This window comes from Carassius carassius, chromosome 1 (genome assembly GCF_963082965.1).
Source record: "Carassius carassius chromosome 1, fCarCar2.1, whole genome shotgun sequence".
Lineage (NCBI taxonomy): Eukaryota > Metazoa > Chordata > Actinopteri > Cypriniformes > Cyprinidae > Carassius > Carassius carassius.
The window spans coordinates 14,510,103-14,536,649 of NC_081755.1; the positions used below are offsets into that span (position 1 = coordinate 14,510,103).

General features: G+C 36.1%; 3 protein-coding genes and 2 long non-coding RNA genes across 7 annotated transcripts in view; 4 read left to right on the forward strand and 1 right to left on the reverse strand.

The window, feature by feature from the left end:
* LOC132150053 (zinc finger protein 664-like) overlaps window positions 1-26,547 on the forward strand; it is a 549,937-nt gene that overhangs the window by 346,027 nt on the left and 177,363 nt on the right. The gene's annotated exons all lie outside the window — the stretch shown is intronic.
* Window positions 1-26,547, forward strand: part of LOC132147404 (gastrula zinc finger protein XlCGF26.1-like) — a 384,485-nt gene that overhangs the window by 262,406 nt on the left and 95,532 nt on the right. The window lies entirely within an intron of this gene.
* Window positions 550-4,888, forward strand: LOC132107898 (uncharacterized). Its single transcript, XR_009424383.1, has 3 exons — window positions 550-613; window positions 3,047-3,120; window positions 4,293-4,888. It is a non-coding gene; the product is annotated as an uncharacterized LOC132107898 (long non-coding RNA).
* LOC132154766 (uncharacterized) lies at window positions 5,222-6,455 on the reverse strand. 2 transcript variants are annotated; one of them, XR_009437203.1, is made up of 3 exons: window positions 6,391-6,455; window positions 6,121-6,240; window positions 5,222-6,060 (listed from the first exon to the last, which is right to left on the reverse strand). It is a non-coding gene; the product is annotated as an uncharacterized LOC132154766 (long non-coding RNA). The 2 variants fall into 2 exon arrangements; XR_009437200.1 differs by having other exon boundaries at window positions 6,091-6,240.
* Window positions 5,899-26,452, forward strand: LOC132145733 (zinc finger protein 91-like). Of its 2 annotated transcripts, none has more exons than XM_059556965.1 (3): window positions 5,899-6,542; window positions 23,770-24,235; window positions 24,362-26,452. In XM_059556965.1, exons 1-3 carry the CDS (start codon window positions 5,987-5,989, stop codon window positions 26,262-26,264), a joined length of 2,925 nt encoding a protein of 974 aa, XP_059412948.1. In that variant the 5' UTR covers window positions 5,899-5,986; the 3' UTR covers window positions 26,265-26,452. The 2 variants fall into 2 exon arrangements, with proteins under 2 accessions (XP_059412948.1, XP_059412955.1); XM_059556972.1 differs by having other exon boundaries at window positions 6,414-6,546.

A 26,547-nucleotide genomic window follows, 5' to 3' on the forward strand; every position in this document is an offset into this window, starting at 1 on the left:
TTCCTTCATTTGAATCAGTCTGTAAAAGGCCTACTATTGCTAATATTTGTATGTTTATGGAAGTAAAATAATGACATATGTCTTTGAAACAAAAAAGCATGCTGAACAGCACTAACTGAAAAATAATGCATTGCATTAACAGCACTTGTATTTTAATGCTTTGTATTTCCAGGGATTGCATTTTTAGGTCCAGAAATTTAACATAGTTGTTCGTTTAAGCTGTGAATATTTCAATTAGAAATATTTCACACACCTTTTTTTTTATAATTAAAAAATCTATAATTCATATCACACTTACAAAATATTCAGTCGGTTTTAAAAATACGATATTCGACAGGCGAATTTCGGTCCATTTTATTTCACTTTCCAAATTCGCTTCCACAAATTCAGTGGTTAAAATTCGGCAGATAATTCGCCCTTTCACACCCGGGAGCTGCGGGAATAGCAGTAGAGGCATGATCTTCATCTGCTGTCAGTCGCTCACCAGCAGGTGGTGCAAGCGGCTGTTAAATAAGGCTAAAGCAACAGGTGGATTAAGTAATACAATTAAGTTATGAACGCGCTGACAGCTGGTTGCGGGGGCTTTGGATTAAAGGTAATACTGTTGTAAGTAGTGTTCATTTTCTCCTACAGACCGATCATTTCGCTTCATTAGACCTCAATGTATCACCAGGAGCCACCGGTATTGATTTGGTCTTGTTTTTTTTGTTTTTTTTTCCTGGACATCCTCACAGCACCACAGTATTATCAACTAGAGATCGACCGATAGTGGATTTTACCAATACTGATAGCTAGTTAGGACCACACTGGCCGATACCGATTTATAAACCAATATTTAAAAAAAATGGATACTGAACGAAATGGATACTGAACGAGAGCAGCGGTCTGCGGTTCGCGCTGCAGGTTCCCGGGTTTGTGTCCGTTCTCGGACCATTCCATGTATTTCAACTGTAGAAAAGGTTGTTCAGGGTCAAACTGACTTCTTTCATATTTGTCGACCAATATACAGAAAACTACATCAGTATATCATCATAAACACAACCGTTTTTGTCTTACGTGAACGTAAACAGAAGAGAAAGAAAACACACGTGTACAGTATTTTTGCTCGAAGAGACAACAGCCTAATAAACGCGCTGCCTGTCATTAATGTTTATCAAAGAACAAAAGAAAATCATTCACTGATCTCGACTGAATATATTTAATAACTTTAATTGATTAATCTTTATTTTATTTATAAACAGAAAACTATGCAGTGTTTTTTAACTTTTAATTACAGTTTCTGTACCTGAGATTTTGTTTAGTTGTACTTATGATATTGCTACTTGATTTGTTTGCTCCTATCTTATTACTGACTGGTTACCTGTCTTTAACACTTTAATATTTTTATTAATTAGTTGTTTTTGCTATGGTATTTTTTTTAAGCACAGGCAAAATTCCTCTTGCAGTGTTTTGTAGGCTGCTGATTTTTGCTCATGTTATTCAGCTGCAACAGAATGCTTTGTAAAAAGACAGAAACATGTTTGACATCTAAATGTTTGACTTAATTTTTTTTTATATTGGATTTTTTTATCTTATTGGAATCCAAACTAGGAATCGATAAGAATCGGAATCGATAAGCAGAATCGCAGTTGGAATCGATAAAATTCAAACGATACCCAACCCTACACACCGGACGCATCACATTTTATTTGCTGCTATTTTAGAACACTGCATGATTATCTAATCAAAATATATTTTAAAAAAAGTTAACACACTTTGCAAAAGTGCAGCGCTGCGTCTTTGAGAAGTCAAAGTTATCACACACACTGGGCGCGTCACATTCAATTCAAGAAGCGGTCTAAAACTGTTTATTTAATCACCAAACGGACATAGGTTTGCTTCAGGAATGAACTATGTGGCATATGTGTTTGAAGTTCAGTGTTAAAATAAAATACATAATTTATAGCCTAGGGTGAAGTCATTATGTAAATTTACAATGATTTGGGACAAATATAATGTTATTTAAAAGAAAACTATGTGAACTGCTGTATTTAAATTCGCGTTTTAAAACACACCACGGAAAACTATCTAAATGGATTTTTGCCGATAACCGATAGTTCTGCAAATCAGCTATCGGTGCCGATTAACCAGCAAAACCAATGAATCGGTTGACCTCTGTTATAATAATGTGCATGATACAATACTCATCAAATAATAAAGAACTCATTTCATGTCCCTTGACTCAAATTAAAAAGTAATCACGGCCAACAAAATAACTTGTGCTTGGTATTAATTCAATTCAATTCAATATTGCTTTATTGGCATGAATGTAAATTATACAATATTGCCAAAGCATAGTGTACATGTATAGAAAAAATAAAATAAATTATAACAAAAAAATTAACATCACAGTAATGGAACTGATTATAATAACATTTTATAATATTAAACTAACAAATTATAACATTTGTGTGAACATTTGATACCACAGTCTTAATCTTATATAGAAACACACAAACATACCAAGGATCACTGTGGTGCACAGTAGGGTCAGACACACTGAGGTCACACACACACACACACACACACACACACACACACACACACACACGTTCACCTGCTGTCTCTCAGGCTGTGGCACGTCCACACGTATCTCACAGCCAGTTCTTCCGTGTGTCCCTCTCCTAATATTATCTTTAATTGTTCTGTTTCACTAATTGCTGTAAAGTTCTGTATTAAATTTGTGAATTTGTTAAAGTATAGGTCTCTTATGGATATGTATTTCTGACAGTGCAGGAGGAAGTGCGTCTCTGTCTCGATATCTCACTGAGCCTGTACTTGGTCAGGATCCGTCTCTGCTTTGTGTCTCTGACACTCTGAAGATAATCTTCACATTCATAATCAGATTTTAGAGTTCGATAGAATTGTAATTTATTTAGGATATTCCAGGTCAACCTCAACTAAACTAATCACAGGCTTTTGTGGACATTACACAAATGAAAATGATATCTAAATGATCAATAAAAACACATTTCACACAATTTTGTTTTTTATAGGGCCAGCAGAGAAGGCCCTGCTGCCCCTGTCGGCCCACCGCTGCTGTCAGACAACATCTCCAAGATGCTATAAACCGCAGGACTAGTAAATACAATCTCGAACATACACAACTGTTTCATAAGTTTGGGATGGTACGGGGTTTATGTTTTTGAAAGTCTTTTATGGCAACCACAGTTTAATATATGAAATGAATACAATTCACTACAATTTAAAATAACTATTTAAATATATTTAGAGAAGTAATTCATTCCTGTGATGGTAAAGCTGGATTTTCAGCATCATTACTCCAGTCTTCAGTGTCACGTGATACTTCAGAAATCATTCTTATATTCTGATTTGCTTCTGAAGAAACATTTCTGTTTATTATCAGTGTTGAAAACAGCTGTGTTGCTACATATTTTCAGGATTCTTTGATTAATAAAGTTTTAAAACAGTACAGTGTTTATTTGAAACAGAAATGTTTGTTTTAACTTTTGATAATTGATAAGACATTGATAATAATTTAAAATGTTTATTGAGCAGCAAATCAGAATGATTTCTGAAGGATCATGTGACACTGAAGACTGGAGTAATAAAACTGAGCTTAGATCACAGAAATAAATTACATTTCACAATATATTCACGTGGAAAGTTGTTGTGTTAAATTGTAATAATAATTCACAATATTACTGTTTTTTACTTCCTTTCTTTCAAATAAAGGCAGCCTTGGTGAGCAGAAGAGACTTCTCTCAAAGACGTAAAAAATCTTACTGACCCCAAACCTTTAATGTTCGTATAAATTACAAATATGATGTTCCACCTACTGAAATGGTACTGTGGCATGTGTATTCCATTTTAAAGAGATGCCTGTTCCACAAATATTACATTTACTAAGGGATCAAATGAAACACTTCATTAATAAATTGATTTTTGAGAGCATTAGTGGCAGTGTGTCGATTTTTGTTTATTGATTGGTGAAGTGTATCATGTGATTGAGCACCTGCCTAAAGTTTTTGGATGTGCGTTTATTAAACCTACTTGTGATTAAATCAGATATACTTTGAAATAGCCTTGCTAATAATATTTGGGGCCCGGACACACTTTTTTGTTGTTGTTTAAATTAGATTAAAATACACAGTTTAGTATTCACACAACACATCTAATAACCATGCACTCCAATTATATGTGATGAAATAAATAATCGTTTGTCTGAAATAATATGAACAGCAGCAGCTATGCTTAAACTTTCTTCTTTTTATTTCCTGTCTCTATCTCAGGATGTCAATCCCAAGGTTTCTAGAGATCTCCAGACTGAATCCAAACTCACTTATGAAGACTTCAGATGATGCCAACGCTCACAAAGGCTACAGACGACGGTGACTGTACAAGAACACACAAAACATTAGACACACAAAACAAATATTATCCTTATTTTGCCTATAAGAGTAAATTGAATGATTTTCAATCTGCTTTATTGCAACATCTCTAATATCTGTAAATGACCAGTATTTACTCTTTCTGAGTTATGTGTACCTACATGTCCAATTTTATTTGTAAGCAGCACTCTGCAGGATGAGGAGTTTTGACAAAATGACACAATGCAGCATCTAAATGAAAACATGCTGTTTTGCATCAGTTTTGCTGACAAATAAACGGTATCTTGGAGAAAGAATAAACATTGTTCTTTTACAAATGTTACCAACAATATAACAATACAAAATGGATTGAACATTTTTTAACTTACCCTTTAAAATTGTTGAAAGATAATGTTAATGTGAACTGAACACAAAACTAGAGACTTGTTTAGTAAGATTTGATCAGAAAATATTTTAGAATTTTTATCATGCAATTTAAAACATTTTAATTGCTTATTAAATATATATATGTAAAAAAAAAAAAAAAAAATATGTATATATTTTTATTTCTTTAATTATTGTTTGCCTGGTTTTATTCTGTGTTTATGTAACTCTTTTTAAAAAGTTGTTGGCATAAAGTTAGCCTGCGATGCTGACAGCACTGAACACATGACTTTTTATTATGAACTAGTAGATTGTTTTCCCCAAAGAGTCTGTCACCTCTGGCTTTTTAAACTGCAACCTTGAAACATGAATTTTCTGTAAACCTACTTTGAAATAAGTATTGTAAAAAAGTGCTATACTCATACAACATAACCATGCAAGTACTGTAGTAGTGGTTATTTTGGTAGTTACTATGGTTTTACTGCAACAGTCATAGTTAAACCATGGTGATTGTAGTAAAACTATGGTTGATTTTGTTTTTACTATGGTTTTACTGCAAAAGCTGGAGTAAAATCATGGTAAATGTTCAAAAGACTACAAATAATCCCGAATTATCCACTTTTGATCAAAGCATCTGGTAAATGGCAATGTATTTGTATATGTAATATGAAATAAATGAAAATATTAATGAATTTGCATCTGTTCTTGAGAGTGGTGTGTATTGTTTTATTATAATTATGATCCATAACGATGATCAAAACGCCGGTGAACCGCGTCCACGCAGAGCGGCCGGGATGCATCGTCCCAGCATCGCCTGGAGAGCATTTCCGATCAGAGGCCGACCTTGCGACGAAATCTTTCCTATCAAACGCTCCCTAAGCGATTTCGTGCCGACATCGGCACAACGTATGTGTGCTGTCTGGGGTGTTTATTTGTTCTGCGTCTCGTACACTCCAGTCCAGCGGGAGGCGCTACACACATTCGTTTGTTTGACAAACACCAGTAAACCTCAGAGGAAGATTAGTTTCGCAGCGCTCTCTGTTGTTGTGATGTCGACATGCTGCCTTAATACAAACAGTTAGAAACGTTTCTTTTAAGAGAAAAGTACAGTTTCTTAATCAGTTCAGTAAATAGGCGTACCTGTAATATTTATCTTCATCGTCGTCTAAGTTTTGAATCACGCAGGAATATCTGGAGGAGTATCAGCTGAACTGAGATCTGCTGCTGTGAAAATGATGTTTGTTAAAGAAGAGAGTGAACACGAGGAACCAGAAACCAGCACAATAAAACAAGAGGAACCAGAAACCTGGAGAATAATACACGAGGACCCAGGAACATGGGGAATAAAACCAGAGGAACCAGACACCTGGGGAATAAAATATGAGGAACCAGAAAAATGCGGAATAAAACAAGAGGAACCGGAAACCTGTGGAATAAAATATGAGGAACCAGAAAAATGCGGAATAAAACACGAGGAACCAGAAACCTGGAGAATAGAACACGAGGAACCAGAAACCTGGGGAATAAAACACGAGGAACCAGAAACCTGGAGAATAAAACCAGAGGAACCAGAAACCTGGAGAATAAAACCAGAGGAACCAGAAACCTGCACAATAAAACCAGAGGAACCAGAAACCTGGAGAATAGAACACGAGGAACCAGAAACCGTGAGAATAAAACACGAGGAACCAGAAACCTGGAGAATAAAACCAGAGGAACCAGAAACCTGCACAATAAAACCAGAGGAACCAGAAACCTGGGGAATAAAACACGAGGAACCAGAAAGAGGTTGGTGTTTATTCTTCATTTATCTTTAATGTCTGTTTGTGGTAATGTTACATTTAGGCTTACAAAGTTTTACTTATCTGGTGTTTTGGGGCCCTGCCATGTGTGTGTGTGTGTGTGTATATATATATATATATATATATATATATATATATATATACACACACACTCAAAAGTGTTGGGTTAAAACTAACCCATCCTGTAACCCAACTATATGGTACCTTCCCATCTGTGGGTTAAAATCCTGTTGGGTTAAAAGTTACCCAACAGTTGAGTTAATTATTTATATTAACATCAGTATTTTTATTAAACATTACTTAATACAACCATATTTTGAAACAACTTTGTTGTAAATTACAGATTTAATTTTAATATGCATATAACACATTTACATATATATATTAAAATATTTTATTTAAATGTACAAGAATGTGTAAAAATACAACTGAAGTTTTCAAGATGTACAAATGTGTCAATTCATATCAAAACACACAAATGTGCAAATACAGTTCACAGCTGTGGCCTAATGTTTAGAGAGTTGGACCTGTAACACGAAAGCTGCAGGTTTGAGTCTCGGTGCTGGCAGGAGTTGTAGGTGGGGGAGAGTGAATGAACAGTGCTCTCTCCCACCCTCAATACCCGTGGCTGAAGTGCACTTGAGCAAGGCACTGAACCCCCAGTTGCTCCCTGGGCGCTGGATCTATAGCTGCCCACTGCTCCGGGTGTGTGTGCACTTCTCACTGCTGTGTGTGCACTTGGATGGGTTAAATGCAGAGCATCAATACCAAATATGGGTTACCACACTTGGCAAATATTACGACTTTCAAATAAAATGAATATAAAATATAATAATAAAACAAAAAATAATCATAAAATCAAGTAATAATAATAAAAAATATACTGCTGGATAGTGTTGTCACGGTACCAAAATTTCAGTATTCGGTACCGATACCAGCAGAGGTGGGTAGTAACGAGTTACATTTACTTTGTTACATTTACTTGAGTAATTTTTGGGGTAACTAATAGTTTTCGGAGTATATTTAAAGATGGGTACTTTATACTCTTACTTGAGTAAATTTTGGGGGAAAAATCTGTACTTTTACTTCGTTACTGTGGGCGACGCTCCTCTCGTTACTTTATCTTAATGCAATAAATGTTACAAATGCTTCAGTTTATTCCAAACGCGCCGTCTACTTTTCTCTGGGCAATGAGCGATGCCCATTCGCGAATGATTCATTCTTTTGAGTCAATTCTGTTCAAAGGCTTGATCAAACCAATTGGCAAACGAGTGAATTGGTTCATGAATCAGTTTGAATGAGTCGTTCAGTTCCCTGCCGCACGCGCTGAGCGTCTGAAGCGGTTCACTCAGACTTGTAACGTTTAAGAACAGCAGCGTTGAAAACGTGGCTGGAACTGCACTGAATTGAAAGAAAATCTGCAAAGGTTATTATTAGAGCTGAAACAACGAATCGATTTAATCGATTAAAATCGATTATTAAAATAGTTGTCAACTAATTTAGTCATCGATTCGTTGCTAAATAACTTTTATTTGCCGTAAGCGGCTCATCTCGTGCATATTTCAAATCTGCGGTGACCAAAGTGTGGCAGTAATGAGCCACCGGAGGTTTTACTCAGCCAGTACAGCAGGAGAAGTAGCGAATAGCCAATAGCTGGCCTCGTTTTATGTCATGTGCTTCCCGAACAGCATTTAGCGGGATGTGGGAGACTGGGAGTACTTTACTTTGAGCCTTCAAAAAAGAAGAGTAACCTGTAAACTCTGCACTACTGAACTGTTTAAGGGGACGTTCACATATCGCGTCTTTGGCGCGCTCAAGTTCGTTATTTCCAACACCGCACCGCATCGAGTTAAAAACATCTCAACTTTTCAGAATGCAGCAAGCGCACCGCGGGTCATGTGACAAGAACTAACCAATCAGCTTCATCCTTTCCCGTAACAACGTTAAAAGCTCAGTCAAGATGAAAGGAACAGCTGATCATAGTTGTATATGGATTTCCATTTTTAAATAAATTTAGTAGCAGAGCTACTGCAAGCGATTTTTTGAGCTGCAAATCCATTTATCCTTTGCTGAAATTTCCGCGTCTTCAAGGAGAGAGCACGTCATGGTTGCTTAGCAAAGGCAGACGCCTCAGGGGCGCTTCTGCCCGAGCGCTTTGGAAAGAAGGAGAAAGCGGCGCGCCTAGCGTTTTCCACGCGTTTTTAGGCACGATATGTGAATGGCCCCTAAGACTTTTATTTGTGCAGATTCTCCAGTACAATGTTGTTTGCAAATGTTTAGTCGTAAAAGCTGATAACATTGCTTTTTAACAGTTAACATTTAAAGCTTTACAAACATGTTCTGTGATCAGTTTGTAGTTTACCAGTTCAAAATTCAGTCGTGCAGCCTAATTATGACTGAATGAGAGAGGTAAATGTTTAAAGATATTTGAAATGCACTTTTTTTCTAAGTATTCACTGCTCTTTTTCACACAGCAGGTTTTTTTGTGTGTGACTGTCCAATTTTTTTTTCTGGACAACCTTCTGATGGATTTTACTTTAAATTGTGAGTTCCATTCAGGTTTCATGCCACTGGCACTTTATTCGAAGGATTGTTTACAATTTCACAGCAAAGGCTATAAAGCTGTTTCCCAGTAAATAATAAAATACAATGCACTGCAATTTTATTCTGTTTTATCCTTATTCTTCGTGAAAATATGTTCTGAAAGATTCCTTAATAAGCTTCGTTCGGGATGTTAAACTACTTTAGGAGCTCTAAGGACTGCCATGGTGAAAACATTATTTTAAATCTCCTTGTGAAATTTGCTAGAGTATGGGTCAGTGTTCTGATTGCAGAAGAGTTCGACAAAGGATTACTAACACAATAAAACAACTCCAGGTATATTTTTGATTAGGATATGACAGTGCAAAATGGTTAAAATCTCTTAAAAATCTATGCTGAAGGATAAAGACCATTTATTAATAATTTACTTGGGGAAAAAAATGGAAAAAACTAAAATATAAGTACATAAACCGATTAATCGATTAATCGTAAAAATAATCGACAGATTAATCGATTATCAAAATAATCGTTAGTTGCAGCCCTAGTTATTATTTGCTTGCGATGGAGATCCTTATTAGATGAACACCGCGTGTGCTGTCTACTGTTTAACAGGTAATAACTTGGGCTACATTCGATTACAGTACACGATACCACTGTGACATTAGTTTGTTGTACGTGTGTGGCTTAAGAGGGGAGTCAAGTTGAATGCAGCTTTCAAAAGACAAAAAATAGCCGATTAAGATTTTATTAATTTTAATACAATTACACCGGCGTGAGAACGTTCAGCGAGTCATATTATCAGCTGCTAAATTCAGATCTGTGATTGCTTGCTGGCGCTTAGCCAGAGATAGATGCGTTTATACAGCGCTGCGCATTATAACCAATCACACATGATTCTTTTGAGCTTATTAAAGCATTGGCCAATCAGAGGCGTTCAGATGAGTCATCGCTAAAATGCCGGTGCTTCCTTCACTCGCTCACTGACTGGAGACCTCTTTCTGGCGAATTCTCTCGTCAGAAACAACAAAGTGCAGATGTGTGTACGAATCTTTAATTAAGATTGATTTCACAGTGTTAACAGTTTCAGTGATTTTAATGGGAGTTTCTGAGAGTGATTGAAATCTAGACTGTCAGTGAAAATGATCTTTAATAATGTAAATGTTATTTTACTTCTGAACAATGAAAGATTAGTAGCAATATTTATATCACATTAACTTTCAATGTTAAATTCACATTTAATATAAAGTCAGTCGTATTAAAAATGTCATGGCATGACACCTATATCTGTTACTTAAGTAAACAGACAGGGTTTTATAATAAATTACATAAATTGGAGTAAAGGCTGATGAAATATATACATTTATACACACACACATACATTACATACATTTTATCTATATATCTAAATAAAAATAGGCTCAGTATATATGACCCAAAGTAACTAGTAACTAACTACTTGAGTAGATTTTTTATCCGATACTCTTTTACTCTTACTCAAGTAACTATTCAAGACTAGTACTTTTACTTGAGTAAATATTTCTAGAAGTACTTTTACTTGAGTACAGTTTTTGGGTACTCTATCCACCTCTGGATACCAGTGAAAATCCACGGTTCTCGGTACCAATTTCGGTACCAAAGCAAAACACAAAAATATGCTAATTTAAAAAAAAAAAACTTTTTAGCACTAAAAATAAAACCAATGCCATTCTTTATAATTATTTACTATTGTGTTAAGTTTTTCTACAAGTTATATAATTATGAAAAACAGTAAACAAGTTTCACCCAAATTTAATTTGTCTTTTAATTTATTAAATTTAAACACATTTTATTTTTGGTAAATAAAGGGAATTTGCTATTAAAATTAAAACATGGAAGGAATATTGTGATTTATTTCTTTAAAAAAATAAAGTTTTATAAAAATTTTCAACAGTAGTAGCAGTATCACATACATTTTACTAAATAATAGTAATATTTCTAGCACAATGCCTTTATGTAAAAATTAACTTTTAGGCCTAATGAATGCATATTTGTCATTTTAACTGAACTTAAGACTGGTGGTGATGCTTAAGATATTTTTGGTCATTGAGGGTTTCTGTAAAAAAAATAGTAATAGATCATATTAATTATTATTAAAAGATAATACTACTACTAATTCTACTATCATACTAATGTATATACAATGCACTATGAATTGATGAGCTGTTGGGTTCATGAATATTAATCACGTTGTATGCGTTCGGTCAAAATGATTTGCTGAAATCAAAACAGGGATGGTAAGAGATCAGCGCCAGCCAATGAAATGGCCATTTGCGCATTAGCTCCGCCCACTACCACAGATACCGGTATGTCTTCTGCTTGTTCGATAATGAATATGAATAATTCTAAATGAACTCCATTAATTTGACAGCAGAAGACAACAAAGATTAGTTTACATATAGCGTGTCAATTCAGCGTGGTAAGACTCTCGCTCTCTCTCTCTTTGCATGTGTGAGAAACAGCGCTATCAGTAAAGCGACGTTGAGTCGTGCGCCTTCACAAAGAGTTTACAGAGCATCCAATACAGGTGCACTGTGCGTCCATTGAGATGAACTGAAAAGTTCAGATCGCTTGATGGAGAGAGAACTCTGAAGCTCAGATGCTGAAATTAATGCAAGCGTCATGCGCTTCAGTCTGTAGTAAACAAACCTGCACGTCTCTGCCATTCATTAGTTCACACAGAGACGCGCAGAACACGGATTCATATTTCAAACAACTTTTGCCGCTTAACATTTACAGATACTGGTCCATATGGAGATTTGATTTGATTAATTTATGCTAACTTTGACAAATTCTTCTATATTAAAATGTAAGTTTCATTTTTATGACTGGATTTTGAGATTCCGTCCTCGTTTTCTGCTTCGCGGAAATCATAGCGCTGAACCGAGTTTAAACGGGACCTCGGTACTACTGGTACTTAAAGAAACCTGGTGCCATTACATTTAAATATTTTTAGTACCGACTTGGTACCGAAGTACCGGGTCTTTTGACAACACTACTGCTGGACCTACTGATGATTAAAAAGTTTTTTACTGATTAGGTAGTAGATGTCATATACAAAGAAATGTTTGAAGCACAGATCGACTGCTTGTAGTATCGTCTTCTGGTCTATAGCCTCCCTGTTTAAAATAATAAAATCTTGGGAGGAGTTTTCCTGGTCACCAATCACCAGGACATGTGGATTCTGGCTCATGATTAAAGTACAGCACTAATTAGTGCCAACCTTAAAGGTCCCGTTTTTCGTGCTTTTTTGAAGCTTTGATTGTGTTTACAGTGTGCAATATAACATGTTCATGTTTCGCGTGTAAAAAAACAGTATTTTTCACACAATTCACCTATCTGTAAACCGCTGTTTTCACTGTCATAAAAACGAGCTGATGACTTCCTTGTTCTATAAAGTCCCTCCTTCAGAAATACGTGACGAGTTCTGATTGGGCCAGCGGTTCCTGTGTTGTGATTCGACACCAGTTTAGAACAGGCTGACCTCCTGGAAACGCGATTGGGCTAGTTTTGGAGTAGTTTTGAGAAGCAAGTGGGCAGGAGCATGTGCTGGAGATGTACTTATAATCACAGGAGCGTTTTTACTGACGAGATGCGCATGAAAATCGCATTTGTTTTTTTGCACAGCCCTAACATCTAGTTAACAAAGCTAAACAGCGTTGCCCTTTGTGTAATAATTTACAGAAACTGTTAAACGCACCAACTTAATAAAAATAAAATACACTTACCGGTTGTGGTCCATAAACAACGCCTTCTCCAGACAAAGAGGGAACTGCTCCATCTTTCAAGAATAATCTTTGTGCGAATCCGGCACTAAACTGATTGAGATTGGGGAAATTGTCCTCAGCAAGCTGTCCTCAGCAAAATGTGCTGCATAGATTTACATGTGGATTATAATTTTCGGGAACCGAGTTAAACATAAATTGTAACCATTCATCTCCAAGTACAGCGTCCCTGGGAAGCCCAAACAAAGATGATTGGACTCCGAGATGAAAATAACAGCGTTTCAACGACATGGCGACAAACACAAAATGCAGCTCTTCCTTCTTCTCCGTCAGAGCACAACAAGACCACGCCCCCCTTTTTGTGCAAACAAACAAAAGTACAGATTAAAAGCAAAAAAAAAATGAGCAAAAAAAAAAGTGAACAAAGAAAAAACGTAAAGCAGCCTAACAATAAAATGCAATAACAATTAACAATAAGGCCGGCCGCGGAGAAAACACGAGCTCAAATATTCGAATGTAATATTTGCGGAAAACGCCCATTCCTAATAAAAATACATGAAATGAGTCCTGGAGCAATCTAGAAAAGTAATGGGTTGAAAGCCACATGTCTCATGAGTTTCTATTTCAAATCTGAATAAAATATCATGAAAAATGAGACTCCTGCAAATATTTTTATGAGACTATGTCTACACTCCCCATTCCCCAAATATAAGAAAATATATTTCACAATAGTATTGAAGGCTTCTACAAACTATTTAGTCAGTAAACATACCACTGCATAGTTTTTTTCAATTATAAAACACTAGACATAAACTTAGACATCAATAAATTAATTATTTGAGCACTAGAAAAATACAATGAGAATAATTTGAGTGAGAAAAATAAGAATAATAAGAAAAATAAAAAAAAGATTTAACTTTGTTTGCCAATTACAGAACATCTTGAGATTGCTAGAAATGCAGTATTTACAATGAATTACAATGCAATTAAGTGCTGATATGCTGATGGCCACTTATACAGATGGTAATAACACAAATGTGCCATAAAGTAAATAATCCACTCTCTCTATTCATATAGACGCGTTCACTTTGATAGCCGTGACCATTCAGTAATAGCGAGCTGATTTGGGCTTATTTGCACTCAAACAGATGGTAATCATGCAGATACATTCACATTCAACATAAAACACACTCTCACATATATAAAAACTGTTTAAAAACTCCATCAGCTGACAGGTGCGTCAGAGCGTGTCACGAGGGAGCGCCAAACTTCAAATATACTATCTTTCGCCTATCTTTCATTCATTCTTTTTTCCGGTGGATCGTCTCATTCTGTTTGTGACACTGTACGCTGCTAAATCATGCCGTTTTTTTACTAACAAGACGCAGTTTCTGACCGTGAGTTATTAAATAATGGACACAAGCAGTTCTGTTGCTGAAGAACTGAAATGTAAACAAAGGAATTATGATCCATATTACAACGTTATTGTTTCGTTGGACTAAACGTGCTTCATGAGATGTCGTTCAGTGGACCCTTACCTTTCTAACTAAACCGGGATTTACAGCTGTGGATGTGTTTATGACTCGTTATTACAACGTATCTGGTATGTACAGCATTTCCATTGCTCATGTTTTGATGTGTACTGCTTACACAAATAGCAAATACAGTCTTTATAAGCTTTCCATTGAAAAACAGCAATCTGTCTTCGATGCTTGAGGCTTAGATCTTTATAATGATATATAGATTGTCAAGATTAAATTTGTCCCGTTTCATTTAATCTATTCATAAACACTGACACGTGCAAGTTGAGGGGCGTTCAGCACGAGGGCGTCGGGGTGCTGGCTAACAGGTTAAAAACAATTTCTGCACGAAGGCCTTTAAATGACAAAGGTACAGAGAAAGCACAAGTAAAAAAACAAAACTAAGCTTACAGTTTACATTTTTACAGTCTTTGTGGGAATCTACTATCATTCGCACTAAGAGACATACTAAACCAGTTTTCACTCCCTCCAGAAAATTTGTGCCAATATTTGCGGCTAACGTGAGTAAATTTTACCACCCTTTACCCTTTAACTGATTTGGACTTGTAGGGAGGAACAAAAGTACACTGTAAATGAAATGAAGCTTTGTTGGACGGAATGCGGCAATACACTTATTTCACCTCGTTTTTGGAAGTCATAATTCTAAGTAAAATTGAAAACTCAAATTCAAATAGGTTACTAACCTTGAAATGTTTCAATTAACAGGCAGAAATTCTATTGTTAAAATTTTTTCTTCACAAAAAAGTCCATTGTCTAAAACATAAGTGTAAACACATTTAGCAAAACACATTTAAAAAAACATGTAAATCAATCTAGCTTCATAAGAGAATACCCTGTAATTATAGGGTATTCTAATAGATGCATAACAATATTCAATATGAATAAACCATAAAACACTTTTACTGTACAATTAATTAGTGCTGGTGCGCTAAGACAAATATGACTTCAAGGTTGGTTGTAGGAGTAACGTTAAAGTTATGTAAATTTGGGGCACTGGTATAAATTTCCGCTGAAAGAGCGGTTTGCCTCATGACTGCGCGCTTTTCTTTCATCTGGGTTTTGAACTTTTATAACAGAAAATTGCAGGTTCATTCAAACGATTCTCACGGAGTCTGTTGTTGCTCGCGCAGCAGCTTCATTCACTGGTCCGATCCGATAAATGGTCTGTGCGGCTTTTCTAGCTTAATTCTAATGATTTCGTCAAACTTTCACATTTCACCAGACAATTTTAATTAACTATAAGTAATGCTTGTCTAAACAGTTTTGCAGCTAATCTTTTAATGTATTAATGCTGGCGAACAAACAGGAATAGCATTCATCTACAATCGATCTGATTCTCTGGGGGTAACAAACGGATTAAAGGGAACACAAACTTTTTTAATGTATGAAAAAAAATTAACGTATCAGACACAAACTTAATGTTATAACAGTTATATACATCATACGATTATATTAACAGTTACTTACCCTTCATAATCAGGCAGGCTGATGCTGATGTCCGCGCTGAGTCTCTGACTGGACCGTTAAAATTTGAGCTGGAGTGAAGCGGGAAACATATTTAATCCAACAGTTGGGTTATAACTAAAAATAAACCAACGACGAAAAAAAATTACCCAACAAATTTTAAGATAACCTAACACATTGACCCAATATGTGTAACCCAACGGTTAGGTTAAAAAAACAACCCAACCTTTTTTACTGTGTGTATATATACATACATATATATATATATATATATATATATATATATATATATATATATATATATATATATATATATATATATATATGTGTGTATATATATATATAAAGTTTATGCTACTAAAATAATGTGAAAATCATCCTGTTCACTTTCACACAAAAACAATATTCTGATGTTATGATAAATGTTATTTTGAATAATGTGTATAACCAAGCAGTTGAACAGACGTTCATAGTATTTTTTCTTACGATCAAATGTGCAACAACCAGTGGTGGAAAGAGAACTGAAAATGTGTACTTAAGTACAAGTATTGTTACATTGATGAAAAAATACTCAATTACAAGTAAAATTACTCAATTACAATTACTGTTAAAACAGTACTTTAAGTAAAAGTAAAAAGTACTCCTCTCAAAAAATACTCAGAGTACAAGTTACTAGTTACTTTTTAGCTGGCGATATTTAGTTACCAAAAAATATTCATATCAAAGATCTATGTGCATGGAAAATAGCCACTTTGAACAAAACCCACTTTTATCTTATTGACAAAGTATGTTAATTAGTGGTCATGATACAGGGATTTCTAACTTCAATACCTGGTTGGATAGGAGTGGTTAAAAGGGTCCTATTATGCTCTTTTACAATGTCTTGAATTTGTTTTGGGGGTGTACTAGAAAATGCTCTCATGCTTGGTGGTTCGAAAAACACATTATTTTTCACATAATTTACATTATTACAATACCTTTCTCCCCAGCTTGTCACAAATGTCTCGATTAGTTCAGGGTTTGATGGAGACCTGCCTTCCGAAAAACAAAATGTGTTGTGATTGGTTAGCTGTCCCAGTGTGTTGTGATTGGTGAACAGCTCAGACGGTGTTTCAGTACTGTTCACCCCTTGCCAAAACAGCAAGTTCCCTCTGATAAGGATGGCATCAATATTGCCATATCAATTTGATATTGTTTTGGAAAACAATGCTGTTGTCCAAACAAGCTGTTTATTGCAGTAAAAAGGGATTTAAAAAAAATAAAAAATAAAGACTACGTGAGAAACACTTTGGATGATAAGTTCACTCTGCTTTTTAAGTTATCTTCCTGATGTATCCAAATTCCTTAGCATATCCAAAACCTCAGAACAACTTGATGATGTAACAGAAACTATGGACTCTCTCTTTTCTAGCACTTTAAATAAAGTTGCTCCTTTACGCTTAAGGAAGGTTAAGGAAAACAGTTTGACACCATGGTATAATGAGCATACTCGCACCCTAAAGAGAGCAGCCCGAAAAATGGAGCGCAGCTGGAGGAAAACAAAACTAGAGGTATTTCGTATTGCTTGGCGGGAAAGTAACATATCCTACAGAAAAGCATTAAAAACTGCTAGATCCGATTACTTTTCTTCTCTTTTAGAAGAAAACAAACATAACCCCAGGTATTTATTCAATACAGTGGCTAAATTAACGAAAAATAAAGCCTCAACAAGTGTTGACATTTCCCAACACCACAGCAGTAATGAGTTTATGAACTACTTTACTTCTAAAATCGATACTATTAGAGATAAAATTGCAACCATTCAGCCGTCAGCTACAGTATCACATCAGACAGTGCACTATAGACCCCCTGAGGAACAGTTCCACTCATTCTCTACCATAGCCTGCAGCCTGGAATTGAACTGCTGGTTTCGTCTGGTCAGAGGAGAACTGGCCCCCCAACTGAGCCTGGTTTCTCCCAAGGTTTTTTTCTCCATTCTGTCACCGATGGAGTTTCGGTTCCTTGCCGCTGTCGCCTCTGGCTTGCTTAGTTGGGGACACTTCATCTACAGCGATATCGTTGACTTGATTGCAAATAAATGCACAGACACTATTTAACTGAACAGAGATGACATAACTGAATCCAATGATGAACTGCCTTTAACTATCATTTTTGCATTATTGACACTGTTGTCCTAATGAATGTTGTTCAGTTGCTTTGACGCAATGTATTTTGTTTAAAGCGCTATATAAATAAAGGTGACATTGACATTGACCATAGGAGAGGAAGAATTGTATAAACTTGTTAAATCATCTAAACCAACAACATGTATGTTAGACCCTATACCATCTAAGCTCCTGAAAGAGGTGCTTCCAGAAGTCATAGATCCTCTTCTGACTATTATTAATTCCTCATTGTCATTAGGATATGTCCCCAAAACCTTCAAACTGGCTGTTATTAAGCCTCTCATCAAAAAACCACAACTTGACCCCAAAGAACTAGTTAATTATAGACCAATCTCGAATCTCCCTTTTCTGTCCAAGATACTAGAAAAGGTGGTATCCACACAATTATATTCCTTCTTAGAGAAAAATGGTATATGTGAGGATTTCCAGTCAGGATTTAGACCGTATCATAGTACTGAGACTGCTATTCTTAGAGTTACAAATGATCTGCTCTTATCATCTGATCGTGGGTGTATCTCTCTATTAGTTTTATTGGATCTTAGTGCTGCGTTTGACACAATTGACCACAACATTCTTTTGCATAGACTTGAATACTTTGTTGGCATCAGTGGAAGTGCATTAGCATGGTTTAAATCGTACTTATATGACCGCCATCAGTTCGTAGCAGTGAATGAAGATGTATCCTATCGATCACAAGTGCAGTATGGAGTACCTCAAGGCTCAGTACTAGGGCCGCTACTCTTCACACTTTATATGTTACCCTTGGGAGATATCATCAGGAAACATGGTGTTAGCTTTCACTGTTATGCTGATGATACTCAGCTCTATATTTCTTCGCAGCCCGGTGAAACACACCAATTTGAAAAACTAATGGATTGCATAGTCGATATAAAAAACTGGATGACGAGTAATTTCTTACTGCTAAATTCTGAAAAAACAGAGGTGTTAATTATAGGACCTAAAAACTCTGCTTGTAATAACCTAGAACACTGTCTAAGACTTGATGGTTGCTCTGTCAATTCTTCGTCATCAGTTAGGAACCTAGGTGTGCTACTTGATCGCAATCTTTCCTTAGAAAGCCACGTTTCTAGCATTTGTAAAACTGCATTTTTCCATCTCAAAAATATATCTAAATTACGGCCTATGCTCTCAATGTCAAATGCAGAAATGTTAATCCATGCATTTATGACCTCAAGGTTAGATTATTGTAATGCTTTATTGGGTGGTTGTTCTGCACGCTTAGTAAACAAACTACAGCTAGTCCAAAATGCAGCAGCAAGAGTTCTTACTAGAACCAGGAAGTATGACCATATTAGCCCGGTCCTGTCAACACTGCACTGGCTCCCTATCAAGCATCGCATAGATTTTAAAATATTGCTTATTACTTATAAAGCCCTGAATGGTTTAGCACCTCAGTATTTGAATGAGCTCCTTTTACATTATAATCCTCTACGTCCGCTACGTTCTCAAAACTCAGGCAATTTGATAATACCTAGAATATCAAAATCAACTGCAGGCGGCAGATCCTTTTCCTATTTGGCGCCCAAACTCTGGAATAACCTACCTAACATTGTTCGGGAGGCAGACACACTCTTGCAGTTTAAATCTAGATTAAAGACCCATCTCTTTAACCTGGCATACACATAACATACTAATATGCTTTTATTATCCAAATCCGTTAAAGGATTTTTAGGCTGCATTAATTAGGTAAACCGGAACCGGAAACACTTCCCATAACAACCTATGTACTTGCTACATCATTAGAAGAATGGCATCTACGCTAATATTTGTCTGTTTCTCTCTTGTTCCGAAGTCACCGTGGCCACCAGATCCAGTCTGTGTCCAGATCAGAGGGTCACTGCAGTCACCCAGATCCAGTACGTATCCAGACCAGATGCTGGATCAGCACCTAGAAAGGACCTCTACATCCCTGAAAGACAGCGGAGACCAGGACAACTAGAGCCCCAGATACAGATCCCCTGTAAAGACCTTGTCTCAGAGGAGCACCAGGACAAGACCACAGGAAACAGATGATTCTTCTGCACAATCTGACTTTGCTGCAGCCTGGAATTGAACTACTGGTTTCGTCTGGTCAGAGGAGAACTGGCCCCCCAACTGAGCCTGGTTTCTCCCAAGGTTTTTTTCTCCATTCTGTCACCGATGGAGTTTCGGTTCCTTGCCGCTGTCGCCTCTGGCTTGCTTAGTTGGGGACACTTCATCTACAGCGATATCGTTGACTTGATTGCAAATAAATGCACAGACACTATTTAACTGAACAGAGATGACATAACTGAATCCAATGATGAACTGCCTTTAACTATCATTTTTGCATTATTGACACTGTTTTCCTAATGAATGTTGTTCAGTTGCTTTGACGCAATGTATTTTGTTTAAAGCGCTATATAAATAAAGGTGACATTGACTCTGCCGTCTTATTATTTTCATGCACACTGCACTATAATGTGATGCATGCAAAATCATAGTTTTGGCCATTACAAAGTCTTCATCCACAAACAGACCTACATCGTCTGCAGATATAAGGTATGGCATTGCACTTTAACAAGTAATCTGAACGGACTATATATGTGCAACTTAATATAATTTTGTCTTTACTTTATTTGTGAGACACCAATTCCTCGTTTTCTATCTCTTTCATTTAATGGATTTAATGAGTTATCTGAGTCAAAGCATTACAACTTCTTCAGCAATTATGCCAGATCTAATTTAACCCATCCAAAGTGCACACACACACACACACTATGAACACACACCCGTAACAGTGGGCAGCCATTTATGCTGCGGCGCCCAGGGAGCAGTTGGGGGTTGCTCAAGGACATCTAAGTTGTGGTATTGCCGGCCCGGGACTCGAACCCACAACCCTAGGGTTAGGAGTCATACTTTCTAACCACTAGGCCACAACTTCCCATTATGAAACTGCCTGGAAGAGGACATGTGTCTATATCGTGCTAATGTGCGGTGAGAAGGAGAGTTTGAGTAGCTGAAGAATTTTTTGTAAACAATTTTTTTAATCTGCACTACAAATGCCCTAGATATTGTTTTGAAAGTGTTTTAATTTTTTTATTGTTCATTCACACTTTACATTATCGCTTTATTAGTTAACATAAAATGCCAATGAAAAAATTATTCTTAACATTCATTAATCATAGGTATTCCAATATTTAATAAAACATTGTTAAAATTGAAAGTTGAAACTGTGTTATTTAATGAGCTAACATGAACTAAGACTTTTAAGATTTTTTTAACAAAGATTAATAACATCTATATCAAATGTAGCTATTGTTCATTGTTTAGCTGTGCATTTATTGAATGAGCACTATGCGATGTCCGAACTGATTACACTATATTTTGTATTGCACTGTATTTTATGTAAAATCATTTTCTATTTTTAAACTGTCTTAAATTCATTTTAAGTCAATTTTAAAATCATTTTCATTTTCAAGTTCTTAAATTGCTTGTTTTATTTTTGTGATTATTTTTCGTCATGACATTCTTTTTGAATTACCATTGTGTACGAAATGTGCTATAAATAAACTTGCCTTGCCTTGAATGTTAATGCATTAACTAAGGTTAACTAATGAGGTCTTACTGTAAAGTGATATCTATTGGTTTTTATAGTTCTTTTGAAGTTTAATGTGTAAAACATTTAACTTTTATATATTTTTCTGTATTGCTTTATTGTTTTAAATGTTTAGTTATTTTTGTTATAAGAAAAAAAAGTTATTTAACCTGTTATACTGTATTATGACCACTTTTTAAAACAAAATTTCAATACCATGATAATTTCGTATACTAGGGGTGTAACGGTACGCAAAAATCACAGTTCGGTACGTACCTCGGTTTTAAAGTCACGGTTCGGTTCATTTTCGGTATAGTAAGGGAAAGAAATGCAAACATTAAACTGCAGGTTGTTTATTACTATAAACTTTTTTTAACAATTTGTTTACACTTTTTTTAAAATACTTTTTAATAAAATATATAAAATAAAAAAAAAGAAATAAAATACTGCTGCAAAGTTCTCCACTAAATAAAATACTCTGTCTCAAACCAATATCATAAAATATAAATGAAAAATATAAATAAATAACTATGATTACAGTGCAGCATTACCAATCCCAGCTTGTAGGCCTGCTCGTATTTAAAAATATATATAACTTTTCCAAAGTGTAAAGTGCAGCATCAACAGTTTCAGTTTTTAGACCTGCTCAGATTTCGTTATTGCGTTGGACCGATCGAATCCCGATCTTCACTGAACAAGTGTAGCATATGAGCAGTTCATTAATTAATTGGTTCTGAATTAATGAATCATGGCTCGAATCTAAAACAATGCACATTCCTAATGAAACCCAAAGCTTTTAGCCTCTGAACTCATGCATGTAAATCAAACTCTCTGGGTTTAAATTTTTTATGACCCCCTGGAGTGTTAACAGACATTCCACACGAGTCACGTGAGCAGCTCCAGAGAGATTACGAACTCTCTCTGCACCTTTTTATATATACACACACCACACACACACAAACGTTCCTTTACACTCATCATGTAAGTCATTACTAAGATGTATTTGATAGGTTTGTGCATTGCATAACTGGTTAGCCCTGTTATGCAACGGTTATGATTTTCTGATTTGTGACTTGGAAATGTTTCTCTTAATTAATGTTCTCAAATAGAGTCATGGTTTTGTAACCCTACCTCTGACCAGGTCATAAAACTTTATGACCCAACTGGGAGAAACAGGAGAGCCCAGCTCTCTGGGAATTCTTGTAAGGAAAAAGGAAAGTACCTTTTAAATGTATTAACTGTATTTCCTTTTTGTGCTTAGATGTCTTCCCATATCAAATTGAAGTATCTGCAGTTTTATCGTGTGTTAATCAAACTTTAAATGTGTGTAATTCTGCATATGTATGTAACTTTACGTTTCTCCTACCTTTACCTGCCATTCTTGGTATCTGTTTAACCGTCTTGTTTTGAATGAACCACTCATACATAGAAAATGCATTATTCTGGAATTACCATCTTGCTGAAATATAACTACTGAATTCTGACAACACCAAAACTTACTTGAGTAAGAGACAAAGGAACTTTTTGCTGCTTCAGATCTTTGGACGTTCATTGGTTGTTCGCGCGAACAGAGGCATGAACCAAGTCGCTCCATAAGAAGACTGACACAGAAAGTTCACCGCACTTCGTCTGAGAGAACGTCTTGTTTCATGGCTCCTTAGGGAGCTCTCATCTCCGTTTTTCTTTTCTTTCCTTTACTAAGTTTTATTCTCATATTCGCCTCTCCCTCCATAAGGGAGACGAAATCTGAATCATTTCTTTGGTAACTTCACGTTCGGTTAACCTTTAAAACTTCGCGCGAGTCTGCTCGCCCCGGAAGACACGAGAGAACACGCCCAGCTCCAAAAGAACGACACACGCACTCTCGTCTTTCGCAGTCACAAAGACAACCACATGCAAGTGAAAAGTTGATAAGTTAATCTTACGGCCGTTTGAAATTCACTCTAAAAAACAATGATGCTTCAAAATATGCAGAGGGCATTGAAAAAATAACATCATGTTAACATCATGTTTATGTTTATTAAGTTGTCCCTATTCAGTCTGAAGCAAAGAAAATTAATTGCAGATTTACAGATGTTAAACATTGAATGAGGTCACTTTTATGTTTACTTTTCTCAGTTTTTAACAAGTTACCAAAAATAAATAATTTTTACTTTTGTTTCAGAGTTAATTGAAGAAAAAGAGGAGAAAGAAGAATCAAGTGAAGTTGAGAAAAATCACGTCAAAACTGGAGGAAAACCTTTGAGTTTCTCTCAAAGCAAACAGAAAGATTTAAAGAAAAAAAGAGCAAAGAAGTCCTTCCGCTGCACTCAGTGTGGAAAGAGATTCACACAAAAAACAGATTTTGAGCGTCACATGAGAATTCATACTGGAGAGAAACCATTCACTTGTGATCAGTGCGGGAAGAGTTTCACACAATCATCAAACCTTAATATACACATGAACATCCACACTGCAGAGAAGAAGCACGCATGTGATCAATGCGGTAAAATGTTTTTAAGGGTTTCACTTCTGAAGAAACACTTGAAAGTTCATGCAAAGGAGAAACCACATCCATGTTATTTGTGTAGTAAGAGTTTTTTGCCTCTACAAAGTTTGAAAGTACATCAGAAAATACATACTGGTGAAAGAGAGTACATGTGCTTTGAGTGTGAAAAGACTTTTAGTTCAGCAAACAGTTTAAAACAGCACGAGAGGATTCACATTGGAGAGAAACTTTATAAGTGTTCACACTGTGACAAGAGATTCAGTCAGCCAGTATATATAAAAAGAAATGAAAGGTTCCACACTAGAAAGAAACCTTATAAGTGTTCACACTGTGATAAGAGATTCAGTGATTCATCAAATCTGAAAACGCATGAGAGGATTCACACTGGAGAGAAACCTTATAAGTGTTCACACTGTGACAAGAGATTCAATTATTCTTCATATCTGAAAACGCATGAGAGGATCCACACTGGAGAGAAACCTTATAAGTGTTCACACTGTGACAAGAGATTCATTAAATCATCAAGTCAGAAATCACATGAGAGGATTCACACTGGAGAGAAACCTTACAAGTGTTCACACTGTGACAAGAGATTCAGTAAATTATCAGGTCATAAAATACATGAGAGGATTCACACTGGAGAGAAACCTTATAAGTGTTCACACTGTGACAAGAGATTCATTAAATCATCAAGTCAGAAATCACATGAGAGGATTCACACTGGAGAAAAACCTTACAAGTGTTCACACTGTGACAAGAGATTCAGTAAATCATCATCTCTGAAAACGCATGAGAGGATTCACACTGGAGAGAAACCTTATAAGTGTTCACACTGTGACAAGAGATTCAGTAAATCATCATCTCTGAAAACGCATGAGAGGATTCACACTGGAGAGAAACCTTATAAGTGTTCACACTGTGATAAGACATTCAATGATTCATCATCTCTGATAACGCATGAGAGGATTCACACTGGAGAGAAACCTTATAAGTGTTCACACTGTGATAAGACATTCAATGATTCATCATCTCTGATAACGCATGAGAGGATTCACACTGGAGAGAAACCTTATAAGTGTTCACACTGTGACAAGACATTCAATGATTCATCATCTCTGATAACGCATGAGAGGATTCACACTGGAGAGAAACCTTATAAGTGTTCACACTGTGACAAGACATTCAATGATTCATCATCTCTGAAAACGCATGAGAGGATTCACACAAGAGAGAAACATTATAAGTGTTCACACTGTGATAAGACATTCAATGATTCATCATCTCTGATAACGCATGAGAGGATTCACACTGGAGAGAAACCTTATAAGTGTTCACACTGTGACAAGACATTCAATGATTCATCATCTCTGAAAACGCATGAGAGGATTCACACTGGAGAGAAACCTTATAAGTGTTCACACTGTGATAAGACATTCAATGATTCATCATCTCTGATAACGCATGAGAGGATTCACACTGGAGAGAAACCTTATAAGTGTTCACACTGTGACAAGACATTCAATGATTCATCATCTCTGAAAACGCATGAGAGGATTCACACAAGAGAGAAACATTATAAGTGTTCACACTGTGACAAGACATTCAATGATTCATCATCTCTGATAACGCATGAGAGGATTCACATTGGAGAGAAACATTATAATTGTGCACACTGTGACAAGAGATTCAATGATTCATCATCTCTGACAACGCATGAGAGGATTCACATTGGAGAGAAACATTATAATTGTGCACACTGTGACAAGACATTCAATGATTCATCATCTCTGAAAATGCATAAGAGGATTCACAGTGGAGAGAAACTTTATACATGTGCACACTGTGACAAGACATTCAAAGATTCATCATCTCTGAAAACGCATGAGAGGATCCACACTGGAGAGAAACCATATAAGTGTGCACACTGTGACAAGAGATTCATTAAATCATCAGCTCAGAAAACACATGAGAGGATTCACACTGGAGAGAAACCATATAAGTGTGCACACTGTGACAAGAGATTCAGTGTGTCATCAAGTCTGAAAACACATGAGAGGATTCACACTGGAGAGAAACCATATAAGTGTGCACACTGTGACAAGAGATTCCGTGATTCATCAACTCTGAAAACACATGAGAGGATTCACACTAGAGTGAAACCAAATAAGTAAATGGAATGCATTTATATAGCGCTTTCAACAGATCCCATGGCCATCCAAGGCGCTTTACAAGTTGCCTCACATTTACCCATTCACTCACTCATTCATACACCGACTGCGTTGTCAGCCATTCAAGGCACCATCCAGCTCGCCAGGAGCAGCTGGGGTTAGGTGTCTTGCTCAAGGACACATCGACAGTTGGTGGAGCTGGGGATTCCGGTTTGTAGACAACCTACATGAACCACTGCCGCCCTATCTATTCACACAGGAGAGAAACCTTATAAGTGTGCACACT